This window comes from Enoplosus armatus, chromosome 7 (genome assembly GCF_043641665.1).
Source record: "Enoplosus armatus isolate fEnoArm2 chromosome 7, fEnoArm2.hap1, whole genome shotgun sequence".
In the NCBI taxonomy this organism is placed as follows: domain Eukaryota; kingdom Metazoa; phylum Chordata; class Actinopteri; order Centrarchiformes; family Enoplosidae; genus Enoplosus; species Enoplosus armatus.
Genome location: NC_092186.1, coordinates 3,404,655 through 3,420,354, shown reverse-complemented (window position 1 = coordinate 3,420,354; position 15,700 = coordinate 3,404,655). Strand labels below are relative to the sequence as shown.

At 43.1% G+C, this 15,700-nt stretch overlaps 1 protein-coding gene across 3 annotated transcripts; it reads left to right on the top strand.

Moving 5' to 3' along the window:
* The first annotated feature begins 1,935 nt into the window (after positions 1–1,935).
* On the top strand, positions 1,936–15,677 carry b4galt6 (UDP-Gal:betaGlcNAc beta 1,4- galactosyltransferase, polypeptide 6). Of its 3 annotated transcripts, none has more exons than XM_070909299.1 (9): positions 1,936–2,050; positions 7,937–8,053; positions 8,834–8,947; positions 10,163–10,287; positions 11,145–11,261; positions 11,429–11,616; positions 11,836–11,958; positions 13,974–14,075; positions 15,470–15,677. In XM_070909299.1, the coding sequence occupies exons 1-9, from the start codon at positions 1,936–1,938 to the stop codon at positions 15,615–15,617; spliced, it is 1,149 nt and encodes a 382-aa protein (XP_070765400.1). In that variant the 3' UTR covers positions 15,618–15,677. The 3 variants fall into 3 exon arrangements, with proteins under 3 accessions (XP_070765400.1, XP_070765399.1, XP_070765401.1); XM_070909298.1 differs by having other exon boundaries at positions 8,771–8,947; XM_070909300.1 differs by lacking the exon at positions 7,937–8,053.
* Positions 15,678–15,700: the final 23 nt, after the last annotated feature.

Here is a 15,700-nt window from a genome sequence, read left to right as displayed (position 1 = left end):
TAAATAATGTACGAACAGGAGTACAGGTCCAGAAGGGATGGGAGGTTGCAGCCAATCACCCTCTCTGCAGAGCGGATGATACGCTGCAGTCTGTCCTTGGTGGAGGCAGCAGCGTACCAGACAGTGATGGAGGAGGTGAGGATGGACTCTATGACGGCAGTGTAGAAGTGAACCAGCATTGTTTGTGGCAGGTTAAACTTCCTCAGCTGCCTCAGGAAGTACATCCTCTGCTGGGCTTTCTTGCTGATGTTCAGCTCCCACCGGAGGTCCTGGCTGATGATGGAGCCCAGGAAACGGAAGGACTCCACAGTGTCCACTGGGGAGTCACACAGGGTGATGGGGGCGTGTGGGGCTGCGCTCTTCCTGAAGTCTTCAACCATCTCCACTGTCTTTGAAGCGTTAAGCTCCAGGTTGTTGCTGTTGCACCAGGTCACCAGATGGTCAATCTCCCACCTGTAGGCAGACTCATCCTCTCCAGAGATGAGTCCGATGAGGGTGGTGTCGTCCGCGAACTTCAGGAGCTTGACGGACTGGTGACTGGAGGTGCAGCTGTTGGTGTACAGGGAGAAGAGTAGAGGAGAAAGAACACAGCCTTGAGGGGAGCCGGTGCTGATTGTCAGCGAATCTGAGACATGTTTTCCCAGCTTCACGTGCTGCTTCCTGTCAGACAGGAAATCTGTGATCCACCTGCAGGTGGGGTCAGGCACGTTGAGCTGGGAGAGCTTGTCCTGAAGAAGAGCCAGGACGATCGTGTTGAAGGCAGAGCTGAAGTCCACCAACAGGATCCTGGCGTAGGATCCTGCGGAGTCCAGGTGCTGGAGGATGAAGTGTAGAGCCAAGTTGATGGCGTCGTCTACAGACCTGTTGGCTCTGTAGGCGAACTGCAGGGGTCCAGCAGAGGGTCAGTGATGGGTTTGAGGTGGGACAGGACCAGGCGTTCAAATGATTTCATGACCACAGAGGTCAGGGCGACGGGGCTGTAGTCATTTAATCCTGTGGGCCCTGTTTTTTTGGGGACGGGGATGATGGTGGATGGTGGATGTACATTTCTTTTTCACTTTTACGTGTTGTTAATGTTTAGCTGCAAATTTGCACGTCAAATTTACATTAAATTTTTTGAGTTATAATTTTCTGCCTTTCATTTCCAATGTATAGTTGAGAGATGGCGCTAAATATAAAAAAAAGCGCTACAGCCGCCGCGCACACAGGTTTCCATGGAGACCATGAAGAGGAGGAGGAGGAGGAGGGGTGGTTACACCCACCGGAAACGGTCTCTGCAGTGCCAGCAGAAAATGAAAAGGAGGCAGAGCTGAAATCTCTTTTATTGAGTTTATTTCTCACGTATCGTCCCGCACGGCTGTGTGTTGAATGCGACAGGCGCGCGGACACAGCGTGGAGACACCCGGTGGCATGACTGGCCTCCTGTGCGCGCGGTCTGACGAAGTAGCGCGCCGACTGTTTTGGAAACATCGCACCGAGCGAGAGTAGACTGTGTGGGAGAAGGCAGAGCGGTCCTGCCCCCTTCAATGACCCACCTTCAGTGCTGGCGATAAAAACCTCGCTGGCGACACCGCAACCATGGAAGGCTACCGTCAGTACCGTTGAGTAGTAACGTTATAGCTGCTGAGCTCGAGGCCCGTGGTATAACGGTTTCAATATGCCCGACCGGCGGTGCTCCATGAGGCTCTCAGTTGCCTGATATTAACGTTACAGGCCTGCTTTTTCCATCTGGAAATTTCTTGGCAGGGGAAAGCAGGCCAGCTAGCACTGCTAGCGTTAGCCTTTTCCGCGCGGCATCTCTGGGATTTGACGGTGCGGGGTTTTTTTCCACAACCACACCATCGACACCGTTGTGTATCAATTCGAGGACCTTTTCACTCCAAAAAGTATTTTATGGGATTCATATCGGCGAAAGGGAAGCGGGCCTAAGCCAAAATGGTGAACTGGAGGCGGCTGCTGCGAATGTCCAACCGATCGTTTCTGGCCTTCATATTCTTCTTCTCCATGTCCACCACTTGTCTCTACTTCATTTATGTGGCTCCTGGAATAGGTTAGTTAACAGAGGCTCACACTAAACGCTTTACAAGGTAACAGTTAATGTGATTATGTCTGGATTATCTGCTGCAGCCTAACAAGCTCCAGCTGTTGTCACAGTCCATGCTAACAGCTAGCTAACTACCTCCCAGCTCAAAGGTCCACCCCGGGCATGATGTCCAGCTGGCCCTGGCTCTTTTGTGGTGTTAAAGAGCAAAATGCGTCTCACAGTGGCGGCTGGATTGAAATATTACCTAAATATTGTCCCCTTGTGTTGGATTTCTGGATGATATGTGCTTCAGCTGACAGTGCACAGCTGACCTGTGAGTGAGTGAGTGAATGAATGAATGAATGAATCAATGAACACTGGGCATCAGGATCCACAAAGCAACATGGGCAGGTTGAGCCAGTCCCATGACTGGGATTTAGACGTCTACTCGTACTGACAAGTGGGCCAAAATGTACCAATATTCATCATCTCCAAATGTGTCCAGTTTCTTTTAATTAGTAGTTAAGATGAGTCAGTGTGAACCCCAGAGTTTTGTCTGAAACAATAGATAACAATTCTGGGGCAATGAACTCTTGTTTCATACAATATACACTAGTTGGATGCAAGTAAACTTCATCATATTCAATACAGCCCTGATGTTTGAGCCATCAGATGTGTGTCCTGTCCCATCCCCAACTGCAGCTGCCACAAGATATAGATGAAAAACTTTGTGTGAGTGTGGAAGTTTACATCAATATTTGAGCTGGGCATGTTTCAGTATGGTTATTGCTGTGTACATTGCTTTTGTTGATTTGATGTTTTACTGGGTCATTTCTGTGGTGGTCACATGCCGGAGGGAGGTGGTTGTGTACGGACAGGAGCTATGGGCCGATAGTGCAGACTTTTACTGGCAATCAGTGGTAGTCATGCTTGGGAGGAGAGGCAGATGTGGAAGAATTCACAGGAGACTCATGATAGCCCGAGGTCTACCTGCATGATTGTAGATGTAAAGAGATAAGATGGTTGGGGTCTAGATTTAGACAAGTATTTGGTGTGGGAATGGGTTATTGTGTTTTTGCTTGTTTTGTTGTATTGAACTGCATTATAGAGTGTAAGTAAAGTAAATATAAGGTGGTCATGTGTTTTGGTCCTCTATGTAAAGGGGGTTTACCCAGTATTGTATTGCTGCCTATTACCAGAGGTGGAAACAGATCTACCCTTATTATGTAATTAGGTATTATATTAGAGGATCAGCTATTGAAGCAGCTGGGGCATTATGGCAACAAGGCATTATGATCACAGATGATACCCTTTACATGTGTACTCACTGCCAATTTTAATTATCTGGAAAAGTAATCAACAGCAGCGGCGCCTCATCTAGTGATTTGATGTGTCACCTATTTTTTCCGCGTGATGTGCTCTGCTGTTCTCAGCAAAAATAGACTGTGAAACTGATCTGTTGATCATATTGACATCATACCAGCAACATTACACCTTTCGCTACAGTTTCAGTGTCTTGAGAATATGACATGAAAAAACCCCATCTTTTTTTAGCTCAACATTTACAATTGAGCACATGCCTTTTAACCCTTTTCTGTCTAAACTAAATATAAATGAAATGTATAATGTAATTAAATGACACATTCTATTATTGATGGCCATTATCAAAGGCAAACTTGATGTAGAAAGATAGGGCTGGCAGTAGCAGTGGTTTAACGCTTATTATATCTATCACTCAAGCCAGATATAACCAATCGGTTAGCTGAACTTTAAGTATGCCTTAAGGACATAAAAACCTGGATGACCTGCAAGTATCTGATGTTAAACTCAGACAAAACTGAAGTTATTGTACTTGGCCCCGAAACACATTATCTAAAGACAAAGTTACTCCAGGTGGCATTGCCCTGGCCTCCACCGCCACCGTAAGTAATCTCGGAGTTATCTTTTATCAGGACATATCCTTTAACTCCCGCATGAAACAAACTTCAATGACTGCCTTTTTTCACCTACGTAACATTGCAAAAATCAGGCACATCCTGTCAGGTGAGCCCTGAACCATCCCTTAGTTATGTTGCTAGAGGCCTAGACTGCCAGGAGACTTCCCATGATGCACCAAGCTCCTCTCTCCTCCTCTCCCTCTCCATCTTTACTCCTTCTCGTCCCTTTAATGCACGTTACTAACTGGACATCTCTCTCCCGTAGTTTTGTGCTTTCTTGTCTCTCTCCTTCTGTTGCTTTCTGCAGGTATTTCTGCCTCCCGACCTGCAGAGTCTGGATCTATGACTGCAGCCACCTACTGCCCCAATGTTCAACATCTGCTGCTACAATTATTATTAATATTATATTTATCAATATTCATATTATTACCATTACTTTACATCTCTATGGACTGAACGTTCTCTCTCTTATAATATAACTACAATAGAATTGTGTTCAGTGAGGTAACCCTCACACACAAGGAGAGGTAGGCTGTGTGGCCCGGGTGTTACTGCTACCCAGTGTAATGTGGAGACCTACAGAGGAGTGACAAGTGGAGGGATAAATCTGAATGAATGAGTGGAGGAGCATAACAAATACAGACGCGTCCGTGCAGGACACAAGGACTATCTGAATGGGTTGAGAGAGATTTAGAAGTGATTTGTTAAACGAGCACTCTGAAAACATCAAATGAAGGGAGATGCTGTTCATCCTCCAGTGGAGTTCAAAAAGTGGAGAATCTCGTCGTGCCCCAACACTTTATTAAGACTATTTGTGTTGTTTCATGACGCATGGGCAGTTCATGGCTGTAGCTAGTTATGGTGTAGGTGATGTGTTCAAATCCTACGGATAAGAGGAGAAAGCAGGAGGTGGTGTGAATATGTCTCCTCTCTTAATGTTCGCTTGTTACAGGGCTCAAAATGTGTGGTAGCCTCCTGTATGTTGCTGACATATTGGCTGCATGTTGTGTACAGTATGCGGTGTTGTTTGTGTGGATTCTCAGCCAGTCTGGGGTTGCTCCGTTCCGCGCTCCATTCAACATCCAGCTGAGAATTTAATTTCAGGACTCAGGACCGTCATTTCATGCTTTGCTTGTTCTGCCTGACAACCAGAGTACATATTGATAAGCCTTGGCAGCAGATATAGAAGGGAATATTTATCTTTAAACAGCATCTGGCCTTTTTTTGTTGATCCTTGAGGATTGAGGATGACACTGTTTTGGTTGTAGCAAACATTTCTACCGTAGTTTCACCAGCTAATGGTTTGTCTTTGTCAGGCAGGTCAAAGCAGGCTGGGTGGCAGATGATGCTGCTCCATTCTGCCTGTCGTCTTAACCCTGTCACCCCTACACCAAGCAAGGTGGCCTGGCTGCTCTGCGATAAGACTCTTATCACTCATTCCCACGCACACCGAAACTGGTGTCCTGGCCAATAGGAAGAGTGACTCTAGGGCTGTGTAATATGATGATATTTATCGTGGAACGTGTGCATTTATTAGCCTTTAGAGATTTTGCCATACTGTTTGTACCATGGTAGCTATCCCTTAAAGGTCCTATATTATGCTAATTTCAGCTCTATATTTTCATTCTGGGACTCCACTAGAGTAGCTTTGCATGATTCACAGTTCAAAAAAGTCCTGATTTATCTTCTCCTGGTCCTTCATGCAGCCACCAGTTCACCGTCAGCAAGCTGTTTTAGATTAACTGAACAACCTCCAAAAACTTGAAGAGTAGTCCTGAGCAGAGCGCTCCAATAACAGACTGAGCGGGTGGATGAGCGTCCCTGTACTTGGTGGGTGTGCTGTACCTGGAGCAGATGACCTGCTGGGGGCCGTGGCTGAGTGCAGTGACTGTATAGTTGTGACATCACAACCTTACGGAAGTCCTGACGGCTCGATTAAAGGCACAGTTTCTGAATACGGGCTGTGTGCATTTCTCTGTGGAGTGTTTTGATACTTTTGTAGTATTTATATACAGCACCCAGACCTGCTTTATAATCAAACAAGACATGGAAATCTCACTTTCTACAACATGGGACCATTTTATCCAACAACAGTTTCTGAATCTTATTTTCCAGAAATGAACTTGGGGGGGGGGGGGGATGTAGAGAACCCACCAACACTTGAAGCTCTAACAGATGTCATGAATTTATGGAAACTCAGTTGTCTCTGCTGTATTTGGGCCTCATGCAGGAACCTCTTGTAAACACACTTTTATTCTTAAGTAACACACACGAGGGATTTAGAGATTAACAGAAGCGTAATGCCTTCTTCCCAATTCATTTTAAGTTTGAGTTTCTCTTCCTCTGTTATAACAGCTGACAGTGCCCATCTCTGAATGTCGACTTGGCCGCCTTTCATTTTAGTCATGGACTGCTTTTTGGCAACTAGCTTCGTGTCAAACCATCCCTTTATTTCTGCTACAGTACAGTTTTGATAGCTTCTAATCTCTAATACAACTCCTGACACTGATACATTTACTGTGTTTCAGCTACATGTGGCTTTTCTGAACCGTCATTGATTCATTTGGTTGCTTTTTGTTCTTTGTTCGTGTTGTTTCACACATTTGATTTACTGGTTAACTTGTGAGTGTGTGTGGTTTCAGCCTTCCTAATGGGCGGTTTTGGATTCGAGACGAATGTGGATTGTGTTGTAAATTCAAGCATAAACAGAGGAACTGTGTCACCCCACACCCATGTTTAATAGTCCTGTAATAACTTCCACATCCTGCCGACAAGATCTTTAATGACTGAATAAACACCCTGGTCACTTAGATGTGAAAGTCACAGTTTCAATTGTAGTAACATCCCCATTTCACTTTCAACACGCCACGTATCTGAATGCTGTCAGTCAGATTAATGTAAAGAGCACAGCAGAAGAGAGAAACTAAACACGCCTTCCGTCTTATTAAGATCACTATTACACAAGTTATTACCTCCTCTGCGCAAAGCAAATAACACAAGCTTAATTAACCACAAAACACTGTGAATTAGCCCGCTTTGAGTGTTCAGATCAGTCTATAAAATGATTTTTCTCCACCTACCTTATATTTTCAGCTTTCATTTAGTCCAACTGCATGGATGAAACGGTGAATATCCAGATAAATGCTTCACGGACAGCGTGTGAGCAGATAGGAATTAAATGAGTCCCTGCTCAACGTCTTGTTATTCTAGACTTTCTCTATGTAGTGAATGATGAAATAATAAGAAAATATATTTTTGTAGATTCATTAACATCAGTGATGTTCATCATGTGGCTCCTGTCATGTCTGAATAAAACCAGAGCCAACACCTCCTGTCTGAATGGCAGGAAGCCGTCACTTTCACTGGTAGCTAACCCCAGCAATGTTACATATTCCATGTCCTAAATGGCTTCTGGACCACTGCATTGTTCCCATCTTTCCTATTCACTAAATACAATTCTGAAAGCATGGAAAAGAGTATTAAAGAGTATTAAAACATCACTGCAAACCAAATGGACATATTGCAGAAGCCAGTATTTTAGTCGTGGATGTTAATCAGAATTCTTTGAGTCTGCAGTTCTTCATGTTACTGAATACGCAGGCTAAAGCAAACTAGAAAACAGATTATTTTGCTGCAAAGTGACCGTTTCCCTCCTCTGAGTCATTAACACCTCCAGTGGATAACTGAGAACCATATTAACAGTTCCATATTTCCTTTCTTCTTGTTGTGTTAACTGCTGATTATTGTTGTTCCAGCTGTTCCCAGTGTCCACTCCCGTGGTGTTGCTGCTGGAGTTGTGATAAATGATTTGAACATTCACTGTTTCCAGTGTTTCTGTCTGCAGCTTAACAATCACATTTGTTGTTGTGACAATAAGTGAGGGTGTGTAATAGCTGTTGCTACATGAAGCAAATGTAATTGAGTATATGTAAGGCAATAAATCTAGCAAAATCTCTTTTTCATGTCTTTCTGTCAGCCAACACATACTTCTTCATGGTGCAGGCTCAGGGCATCATGTTGAGGGACAATGTGAGGACCATCGGCCAGATGATCCGATTGTACACCAACAAGAACAGTACACTCAACGGGACAGGTAAGTGATACGCACATATACTTTGTACTATGTGGCTGATTGTCTTGCAGTCTTTTTGGCTAAATACAAAGATTCCACACACTCACCACATTCACTTGAAAAAAGCTGCTGTTTCTACTTTCCTTCCAAATATGCAACCACTCTGACTGTTAAACGTTAGCAGCAGCATTTCCAGACATATTTACAATGATCGTAATACATTTGTTTTCTAGTTATTCAAGTTAGTTAAGGAAATAAAGTCTGATAAGTGTGCTGGTGATGGGAGCACCCTATTTATCTTATTGGGCCAGATCTACGGCAGATCTTGTGGAATGAGCTCCGTTGGTTATTTGCCAACACTCAGCCCCATAAGGTAGAACCAGCCTGATCAAGGTGTTATACAAGCAGAGCTTGGTTTTGAGGCTGTAGGTGTTGGACTTCCAGATGTTTTGGAGTCTTGCGTAGGCACTGCAAGCTTTCCAAAGTATGCGCTGGATGGTGCTGCAGTAGAGTAAATGCTGCAGTACCTGTGTACACTGAAATTTACACACAAGAAAAATGAAGGAAGTACTTTGAAATGTGGGTATGGTCATCAAGAAGTAGACATTGAGCTGCACTAGTCAATTCAAGAGCAGGAAGAGACAACATGTATGCTCTGTCATGATAAAATAACCAAAATCACAAATGCTTGACGGCATCACAACAAATGTCCTGTTAGTGTTGAGTCTATATCATTAGATGTAGGTGATGTGGTGTGGAGTATTCTGCTGTTGTGTCTGATGTCGGTTGTTAATGCTGCAGATTATCCTGATGGCAGTAACTCCAGTGAATACCTGGTCCAGCCAACCACGTACCTCCCTGAGAACTTCACCTACGCCCAGAACCTCCCCTGCCCAGAGCGATTACCTTCTATGAGTGAGTAGACTGGTGCCTCACACCAAAGAGTTGTTTCAGGGGCTCAGTGACTTCAGTAAATCATTCATTCAGTCTTTTACATTTAATACACCGTTACTGCACTTCAAGCTTTGCTGCTTCATTGTTAAGTTGCAAAAGACAAAACATGACAAAGTCTAAGGTTTCCCAGAAAACAAGCTGGACAAAGAGAAACATCCTTCCTGGTCACACAAACCAATTGCTGAACTGTAAATGTACCACCCTGATCATGTTCTATATCCTGTATCTGTGGAGATCCTGTACAGTATGTGTATAAAAGTCTGGTTTCACCGGTGTGAGTATGTTCTGACACCTGGATCTGAGCTCCCACACTAACAAATCTGTTTGACTCTTTTATCTCTCCCCTCTTTCTCTTATTATCAGGTAGCAGCTTCCCTTTTATTTGACCTTTGTTTCTGCCGGTTTAAATGACAAACGTCGGTCATATCAGCTTTCTCTTACTAATATTAATCCTGTGAGTGACTGCAGCCAGCATCACTCTGTAACACCACTGTACAATCAGAGTGTTTTTGCGGTTCCCACAACACGTACAAAGTGATACATCTTCTCTTGTAAAACCACCTCGTCTTGATGCTGTGTCACTTTCAGGAGTCACATTCTCCCAGTTAAACAGTTTATTTTTATCTGATCAATAATTCAAAAGGTTATCAGGTTTATGGTTCTGAATCAGGACCTCCAGTATTTGGAGAAAGTTGCTTGTGAAAAATAAGGTGGTTGCTGGTTACTGTTATTTCAATGTGCCAGATTCATATTTCAACATTTGATATTTTCTGCTACTATGAACATTTATTTCATGGTGTATACTGAGCATCTTTGGCACAAACTTGTCTTTTTGAATAAATTGAATTCTATATTGTCTCATTTTTAGGTTGTAGCTAGAGCTTGTGAATATTATTTAGGCTGCCACTCAAAACAGTTTCTGCACATTGCTGTTGAACCTTTTTCAGGTGCAGTTATTTATCATTTTAGTTTCTTCAAAAGTTGAATGCTAAACTGATTCAGATTTGATGAGCAGACTCAATACTGAAATCAGATTCAGTAAGAGGATTCTAATGCTGATTCAGATCTGATGACTGATGATTTGAATCTGCACCTCCAAAAGTCATGAGCATGCAGATTTTGATGTATCTGATGTAAAGGTGAAATAACCTCCCCCTTAAAAAAAACTCTCCACAGAGGGCCTTATGGACGTGAACATGACAGAGATCCCTATGGAGACGATAGAACTGAAGTTCTCCAAGTTTTTTGACATTGAGTTTGGAGGCCATTGGAAACCAAAGGACTGCAGACCTCGCTGGAAGGTGGGTTTGTGCGTTTTACAAGTCTATTTTTTTATACCTCTGTGTTGGTTTTCGGGTTGTCCGTCCGTCCCATTCAGGACTCAGGAACGCCGTGAGGGGATTTCTTTAAATTTGGCACAAACGTCGACTTCGACTCAAAGATGAACTAATTAGAATTTGGAGGTTAACGGTCACCATGACCTTTCACAGAAATATTTAATGGATTCAACAGTGAAGTTATGACATTTTTTTACCTCAAAGGTCAAAGGTCAACGGTCAACCTCACTGTGACATATTGTCCTGGAAAAACACTTTTGGCCATTATTCAACACCATAACTCAGGAACAGAAGGGGAGATTGTGACCATATTTCACAGTCGGTCGGACGCTGAATAGGTGACACTTGTGACTCAAAGGTCAAAGGTCATTGTGCAAATAGTTTTTTAGTGATAATTTAAGATTGAATTGGGTGATTCCAGATGTCGCACACATGTTGACTGGGACGACACAATGAGTAAGCAATAACTAGTACAGTCTGGCTTTCCTCCATCTCGTCCATTCTGCCTTTCACTTCCTGCCTCATGCTGAATTTGAGCATCATCTTAATCACGTGACTGCAAACAGCGTATTGGAGCGCGCCGACGATCCTGTGATCTAGTGAGTTTCACTTACAGCTCATAGAGAGGCTTTGCATCTAAAAATCTCAGGAGAAAACAAATTCTTATACTCTATGAGAATCCATCTTTACATAGTAATCAAGTACATGTGTACTTATTGTTTTAGCCAATTCATCTATGATAATCCTTCATTCACTACATATATTATGAGTCTGTGAACTGCAACTTGACTGCTTGACTAATTCTAATGTTTGTGCTGTAGGTTGCCATCCTGATTCCATTTAGAAACCGCCATGAACATCTCCCCATCCTCTTTCAACACCTCATCCCGATGCTACAGAGACAGCGACTGCAGTTTGCCTTCTACGTCATCGAACAGGTACAGCCTGTTGGTGTATGTGTGTATGCTGCAGTGTATGGCGAGGTGTTGTCCATCTCTGTTCAGCTGTTCGGATCTCATGCTGTGTGGACTGTGAAAACAGTTTCTTTATTTCTTTATTGGCAGCACCAGGTTCATTGACTCATTGAGTGTGTGTGTGTGTTTAGAGTGGGAGCCAGCCCTTCAACAGAGCCATGCTGTTTAACGTGGGATTCCTGGAGGCCATCAAGGACTTGGACTGGGACTGCTTGATCTTCCATGATGTTGACCACATCCCAGAGAATGACCGAAACTACTACGGCTGTGGTCAGATGCCACGCCATTTTGCTGCCAAGCTGGACAAATACATGTACATGTGAGTGTGTCATGAGAATATATAAGATGGAAATTAATAATAATAATAATAATTATTATTATTATTAATAATCCTGTAATATTGAAACAAGTGCAGATTTTCTTTTGTCCCATGGCACCTCTGTGGCAGTGATAAATAGACTGGAGAGTTGACATGAATGCCGTTCATATTTGTATGTGAATATATATCTCTGTTTAACTCCATGTTTGTTGTTTGCAGTCTTCCATACAGCGAGTTCTTTGGTGGTGTGAGTGGACTCACTGTGGAGCAGTTCCACAAGATTAATGGCTTTCCCAATGCATTCTGGGGCTGGGGAGGAGAGGACGATGACTTGTGGAACAGGTTAGTCTACTAAAGGGGTGTGTAAGTGGATTCAGACAGCGTTCAATCAGACCTCCTCATTTATGGAAGCCATAGAGGAAGGGAGGGATTCCATTACATAAACCAGTGCAGGCAACAGCAGGGTTGTTTCCACACTAGGGCTTGAAGCACGCTCTAACTCAAAGACTAAAAAAGAGATTGTGGTGGCCAGGACAATGATCATAGTGGAGCTGACCTTTTTGAAGGTGTCAGTCTGTAAGGTTAAAGCTGAACTCCACTGATTTTCCACAGCAGTGTGTGTTTGGTAGTATAAGTACAGTAGTATAATGCCTTTTAGTGTCTCCAGAGGGAGCTGTGTGAAGTAAATGTCCTCAAGTGATGTCACTGGATTCAGCGTTGTTTGGGGCTGAAGACGGTGTGGAGTCAGAAAGACGTGAGCCCACCAGACCCCTGTAGCCTGCTGCTCATCTCTGCTGCAGGCTCCAAGCTACATTAGTCGCTTCTAACATAACACACCCAAATCTCCCACCCAACTGTCAGTGGTCAAGTTGCATTGTGGGTAATGAGTGGAATAGAAAAGACTAGATCTACTAAGAATAGATGATATCTCTGGTTCTGCTGCATCTATATTGATTTTTTTAACTGTCCATCATGAGTCTGACGAGGTTGTAGGAATGCAATGCTAAATCTGTGGAGTCCTCTTTTAATGATGAAAGGACCAGTAATCAACAAATAGTTTGCTTGTGTGTGTGCATGAGGCAGCCCCTGATAGATGAATGTGGGAGACGGGGTGACTTGGACCAGCTCACTTTATGAAGGGTAACATCATGATATAATTGTGGGGTCCACTTTGTAACATTTTCCACTTGTTTCTGTATGTAGTGCAATTACAGGCCACTACACCGGCTGCCTATGGTATCCATGGTTACCTGCTGGGGTTGGGCCGATGTTGTTATTAAGCTAAATACTGGACCCAGACGCTGTCTTATCTTATCTTATCACCTTATCACAGTGAACCACAGAGGAGTAAATATTGTTATTCACCAGGTGAAATATTTCACCCATATAGGCATACACAAATAATTTGAGTTACAAGTGATAAATTGAGATATTCTCCATTATTCATCCAGCCAGAGGACCACAATTGTGTTCAAATCATTTAGTCTGTTCTCACTGAGGTTTGATTTCTGACTGCTGAAGTTGTTGGTTTTGTGTCACAGCTTGTCTTTTCTCCGTTACAATAGTGTGTAACCTTCTGAGGACATCATGTGTTCTGCCCTGCATCCAACACAAAGTCAATCTCAAAAATGATTTCTGTTTTTGTCAAAACTGTCTCAGAATCTGTCTCTCCATTAGACCTCCATCTCCGGTCAGGACTCCTCTGCAGCTGTAATGAATGTCAGCACTGATAGGAGGGATTTCCTTTGTTTGGAAAGTTGGTAGAGTGTGTGATCAAAATTGCGGCACTCTTCCTGGACAGTTGGGACTGATTTCCTGCTCAGAGACTCAGGCCCAGATATTTAATGTGTTCCACTGTCTCCCCACATTCAGTATCAGTTCAGTGATTTAGTTTCACTTTGTGTCATGGGGGTTCAGATTAGTTGACTGTGGTAAAACTGTCCCATTAATCCACGTGTCCGTAACGTGCAAGACTGAATAGTTTTATGTACTGATCTGATATTTACGGTGGTACTGCCAGAGTGGTCCACGACTGGAACCGAAGCACCGCTGAAATATTATGAAATATCATATTACTGTGATTTTATTTGCGTGTGTGTGTGTGTTATCACCATTTTATCAGCTTGATTGTCCAGAACAGTTTCAACAGACAGCTCTGTACTTTCAGCTGACTGCGAACAAATGTTTAACAAGCGTACCTGTAAGTAAATACTCCTCTTGTTTCTATCAGCACACTGTTGGTAGACTGTTCACAGCTTCAGTGAAACTGAAACACATGAAACAAATGGGTGGAGGTGGCCGATTTGCTCATATTGGTTAAATGTTGCAAATAGTAATACAGCCTGGTTTCTCCTCAGGGTTCACTATGCTGGTCTGAATGTCACGCGACCAGAGGGAGAGATCGGCAAGTACAAGTCCATTCCTCACCACCACAGAGGAGAGGTGCAGTTCCTCGGGAGGTAAGACTAGCTGTAGCGGACTGCACTTTGTCATTCCTGTAGAAGGTTTAAACCCGTACACAGACCATTTAAAGGCACCCTGTGGAGTTTTTTGACCACTATGGCGCAACATTTTTAAGAGTGACTCCTTGTTTTGGTTGTATCGTGCACACGGGCGATGCAACCCTGCCCCTGGTTTCTGATTGGCCGACAGTTAGTGGAAGTAACGCACCACAAAAAGCAGCAATGCACCAACAAAGGCAGAGAAGAAGACAACTAGCTAGTAAACATGTATGCAAAGAATACAGGATTTCATATATTTTAAACCTTGAAATGTCTTTGACTGAACCTTTGTTTAAAAGAAATATTAAATAAGGAGTATTTAGATATTTATTTTATATTCACTGCTTATATTGTCCTTACCAACCTCGCATTCTGTGACATTAACAGAATGAATTGCCCTAACTGTGACGCTCAAACAACCAAAATTAAGATGAGCTTAGCCTTATTTTATCACCAGCAGGGCTGCACCAAACGATTCTTTCTTTATTAATTCATCTAACAACTAATTTATCGATTATTATAAAAATATATTTTTTTGTTGCTCGATTAATATAACAATTCATTTACGCAGAATAATTATCCAAAACTTGTCTCATTAATATTTCAATATTTTATTCAATCATCTTCTCTTAAAAACAAACAAAGTATGCACTGCAGGGTATTATATATAATATTATTCTGCCACAAACAGTAGCTCAGTCTTAATTCATCTCTGTGTGTCATAGCAACCCTTCCCCTGAACTGGACAACCAATATTTTTACTTAAAATTTAAAATGGTTATGACATGGATTTCTGTCATCACTGGAGTGAGATGCAGTTCAGATAATCACTGTCAAATGTGCTTTTGCATCAGTGTGGAAGATAATTAGAACGATATTCTGTAATGTAAGTTTAAGCCATTTTCTCTCTCATACTTGTTGTTTTCTTCATTACCATGAACACACACTCTGTAGTTTATTTTGACTCAGTCCCACATACCTTGGCCTGCTGCCCCAAATACTCACCAGAGCACCAAATGTAGATTCATCCGCTGCTGAAAATAGTCCCCAACAAATGCACTATTTCCTCCTGTGAGTTAACATTTGTTAAAACCACAGTGAGCAGCTGTTTTAGGAAATTGCTGAGCCTTTTATAAAAAATGAAACTCTATATTTGTGAGCCAATGGGCTTGGAGCTGAGAGCCACAGCAGTAATAGTAATCTAGATCTTGAACCTGCTGAAACCAGAGGATTCTGTATTAGTGCCGAGTGTTATCGATTGCCCCGGGTGTATGTCCTGTAGGAGAGGAGGGGCAGGGCAGATGGAGTGGATAAATACTGATGTAAGACCTGTGTGACTGTGTGTTTTGTAGGTATAAACTACTGAGGTATTCCAAAGAGCGGCAACACTTGGACGGCCTCAACAACCTCCATTACAGCCCCCACATCTCCCTCAGCAGCCTCTACAAGAACATCACGGTGGACCTTTCCCCCGAGCTCGCTCCTATCACAGACTACTGAAGTGCCCCCACCAACCCCAACCCAACCCCCTCCTCACACCCCCAGCTCACCCAGCTCCCCTCCGGCCTGGCCTCCTAGTGCCC

Bases quoted from the DNA above. Each gene is read 5' to 3' on its own strand.
- b4galt6 (XM_070909298.1), top strand. From the start codon at position 1,936: ATGGTGAACTGGAGGCGGCTGCTGCGAATGTCCAACCGATCGTTTCTG. The intron at 2,051-7,936 runs GTTAGTTAACAG...TCTTTCTGTCAG, and splicing joins TTATGTGGCTCCTGGAATAG to CCAACACATACTTCTTCATG. The intron at 11,959-13,973 runs GTTAGTCTACTA...GTTTCTCCTCAG, and splicing joins GACGATGACTTGTGGAACAG to GGTTCACTATGCTGGTCTGA.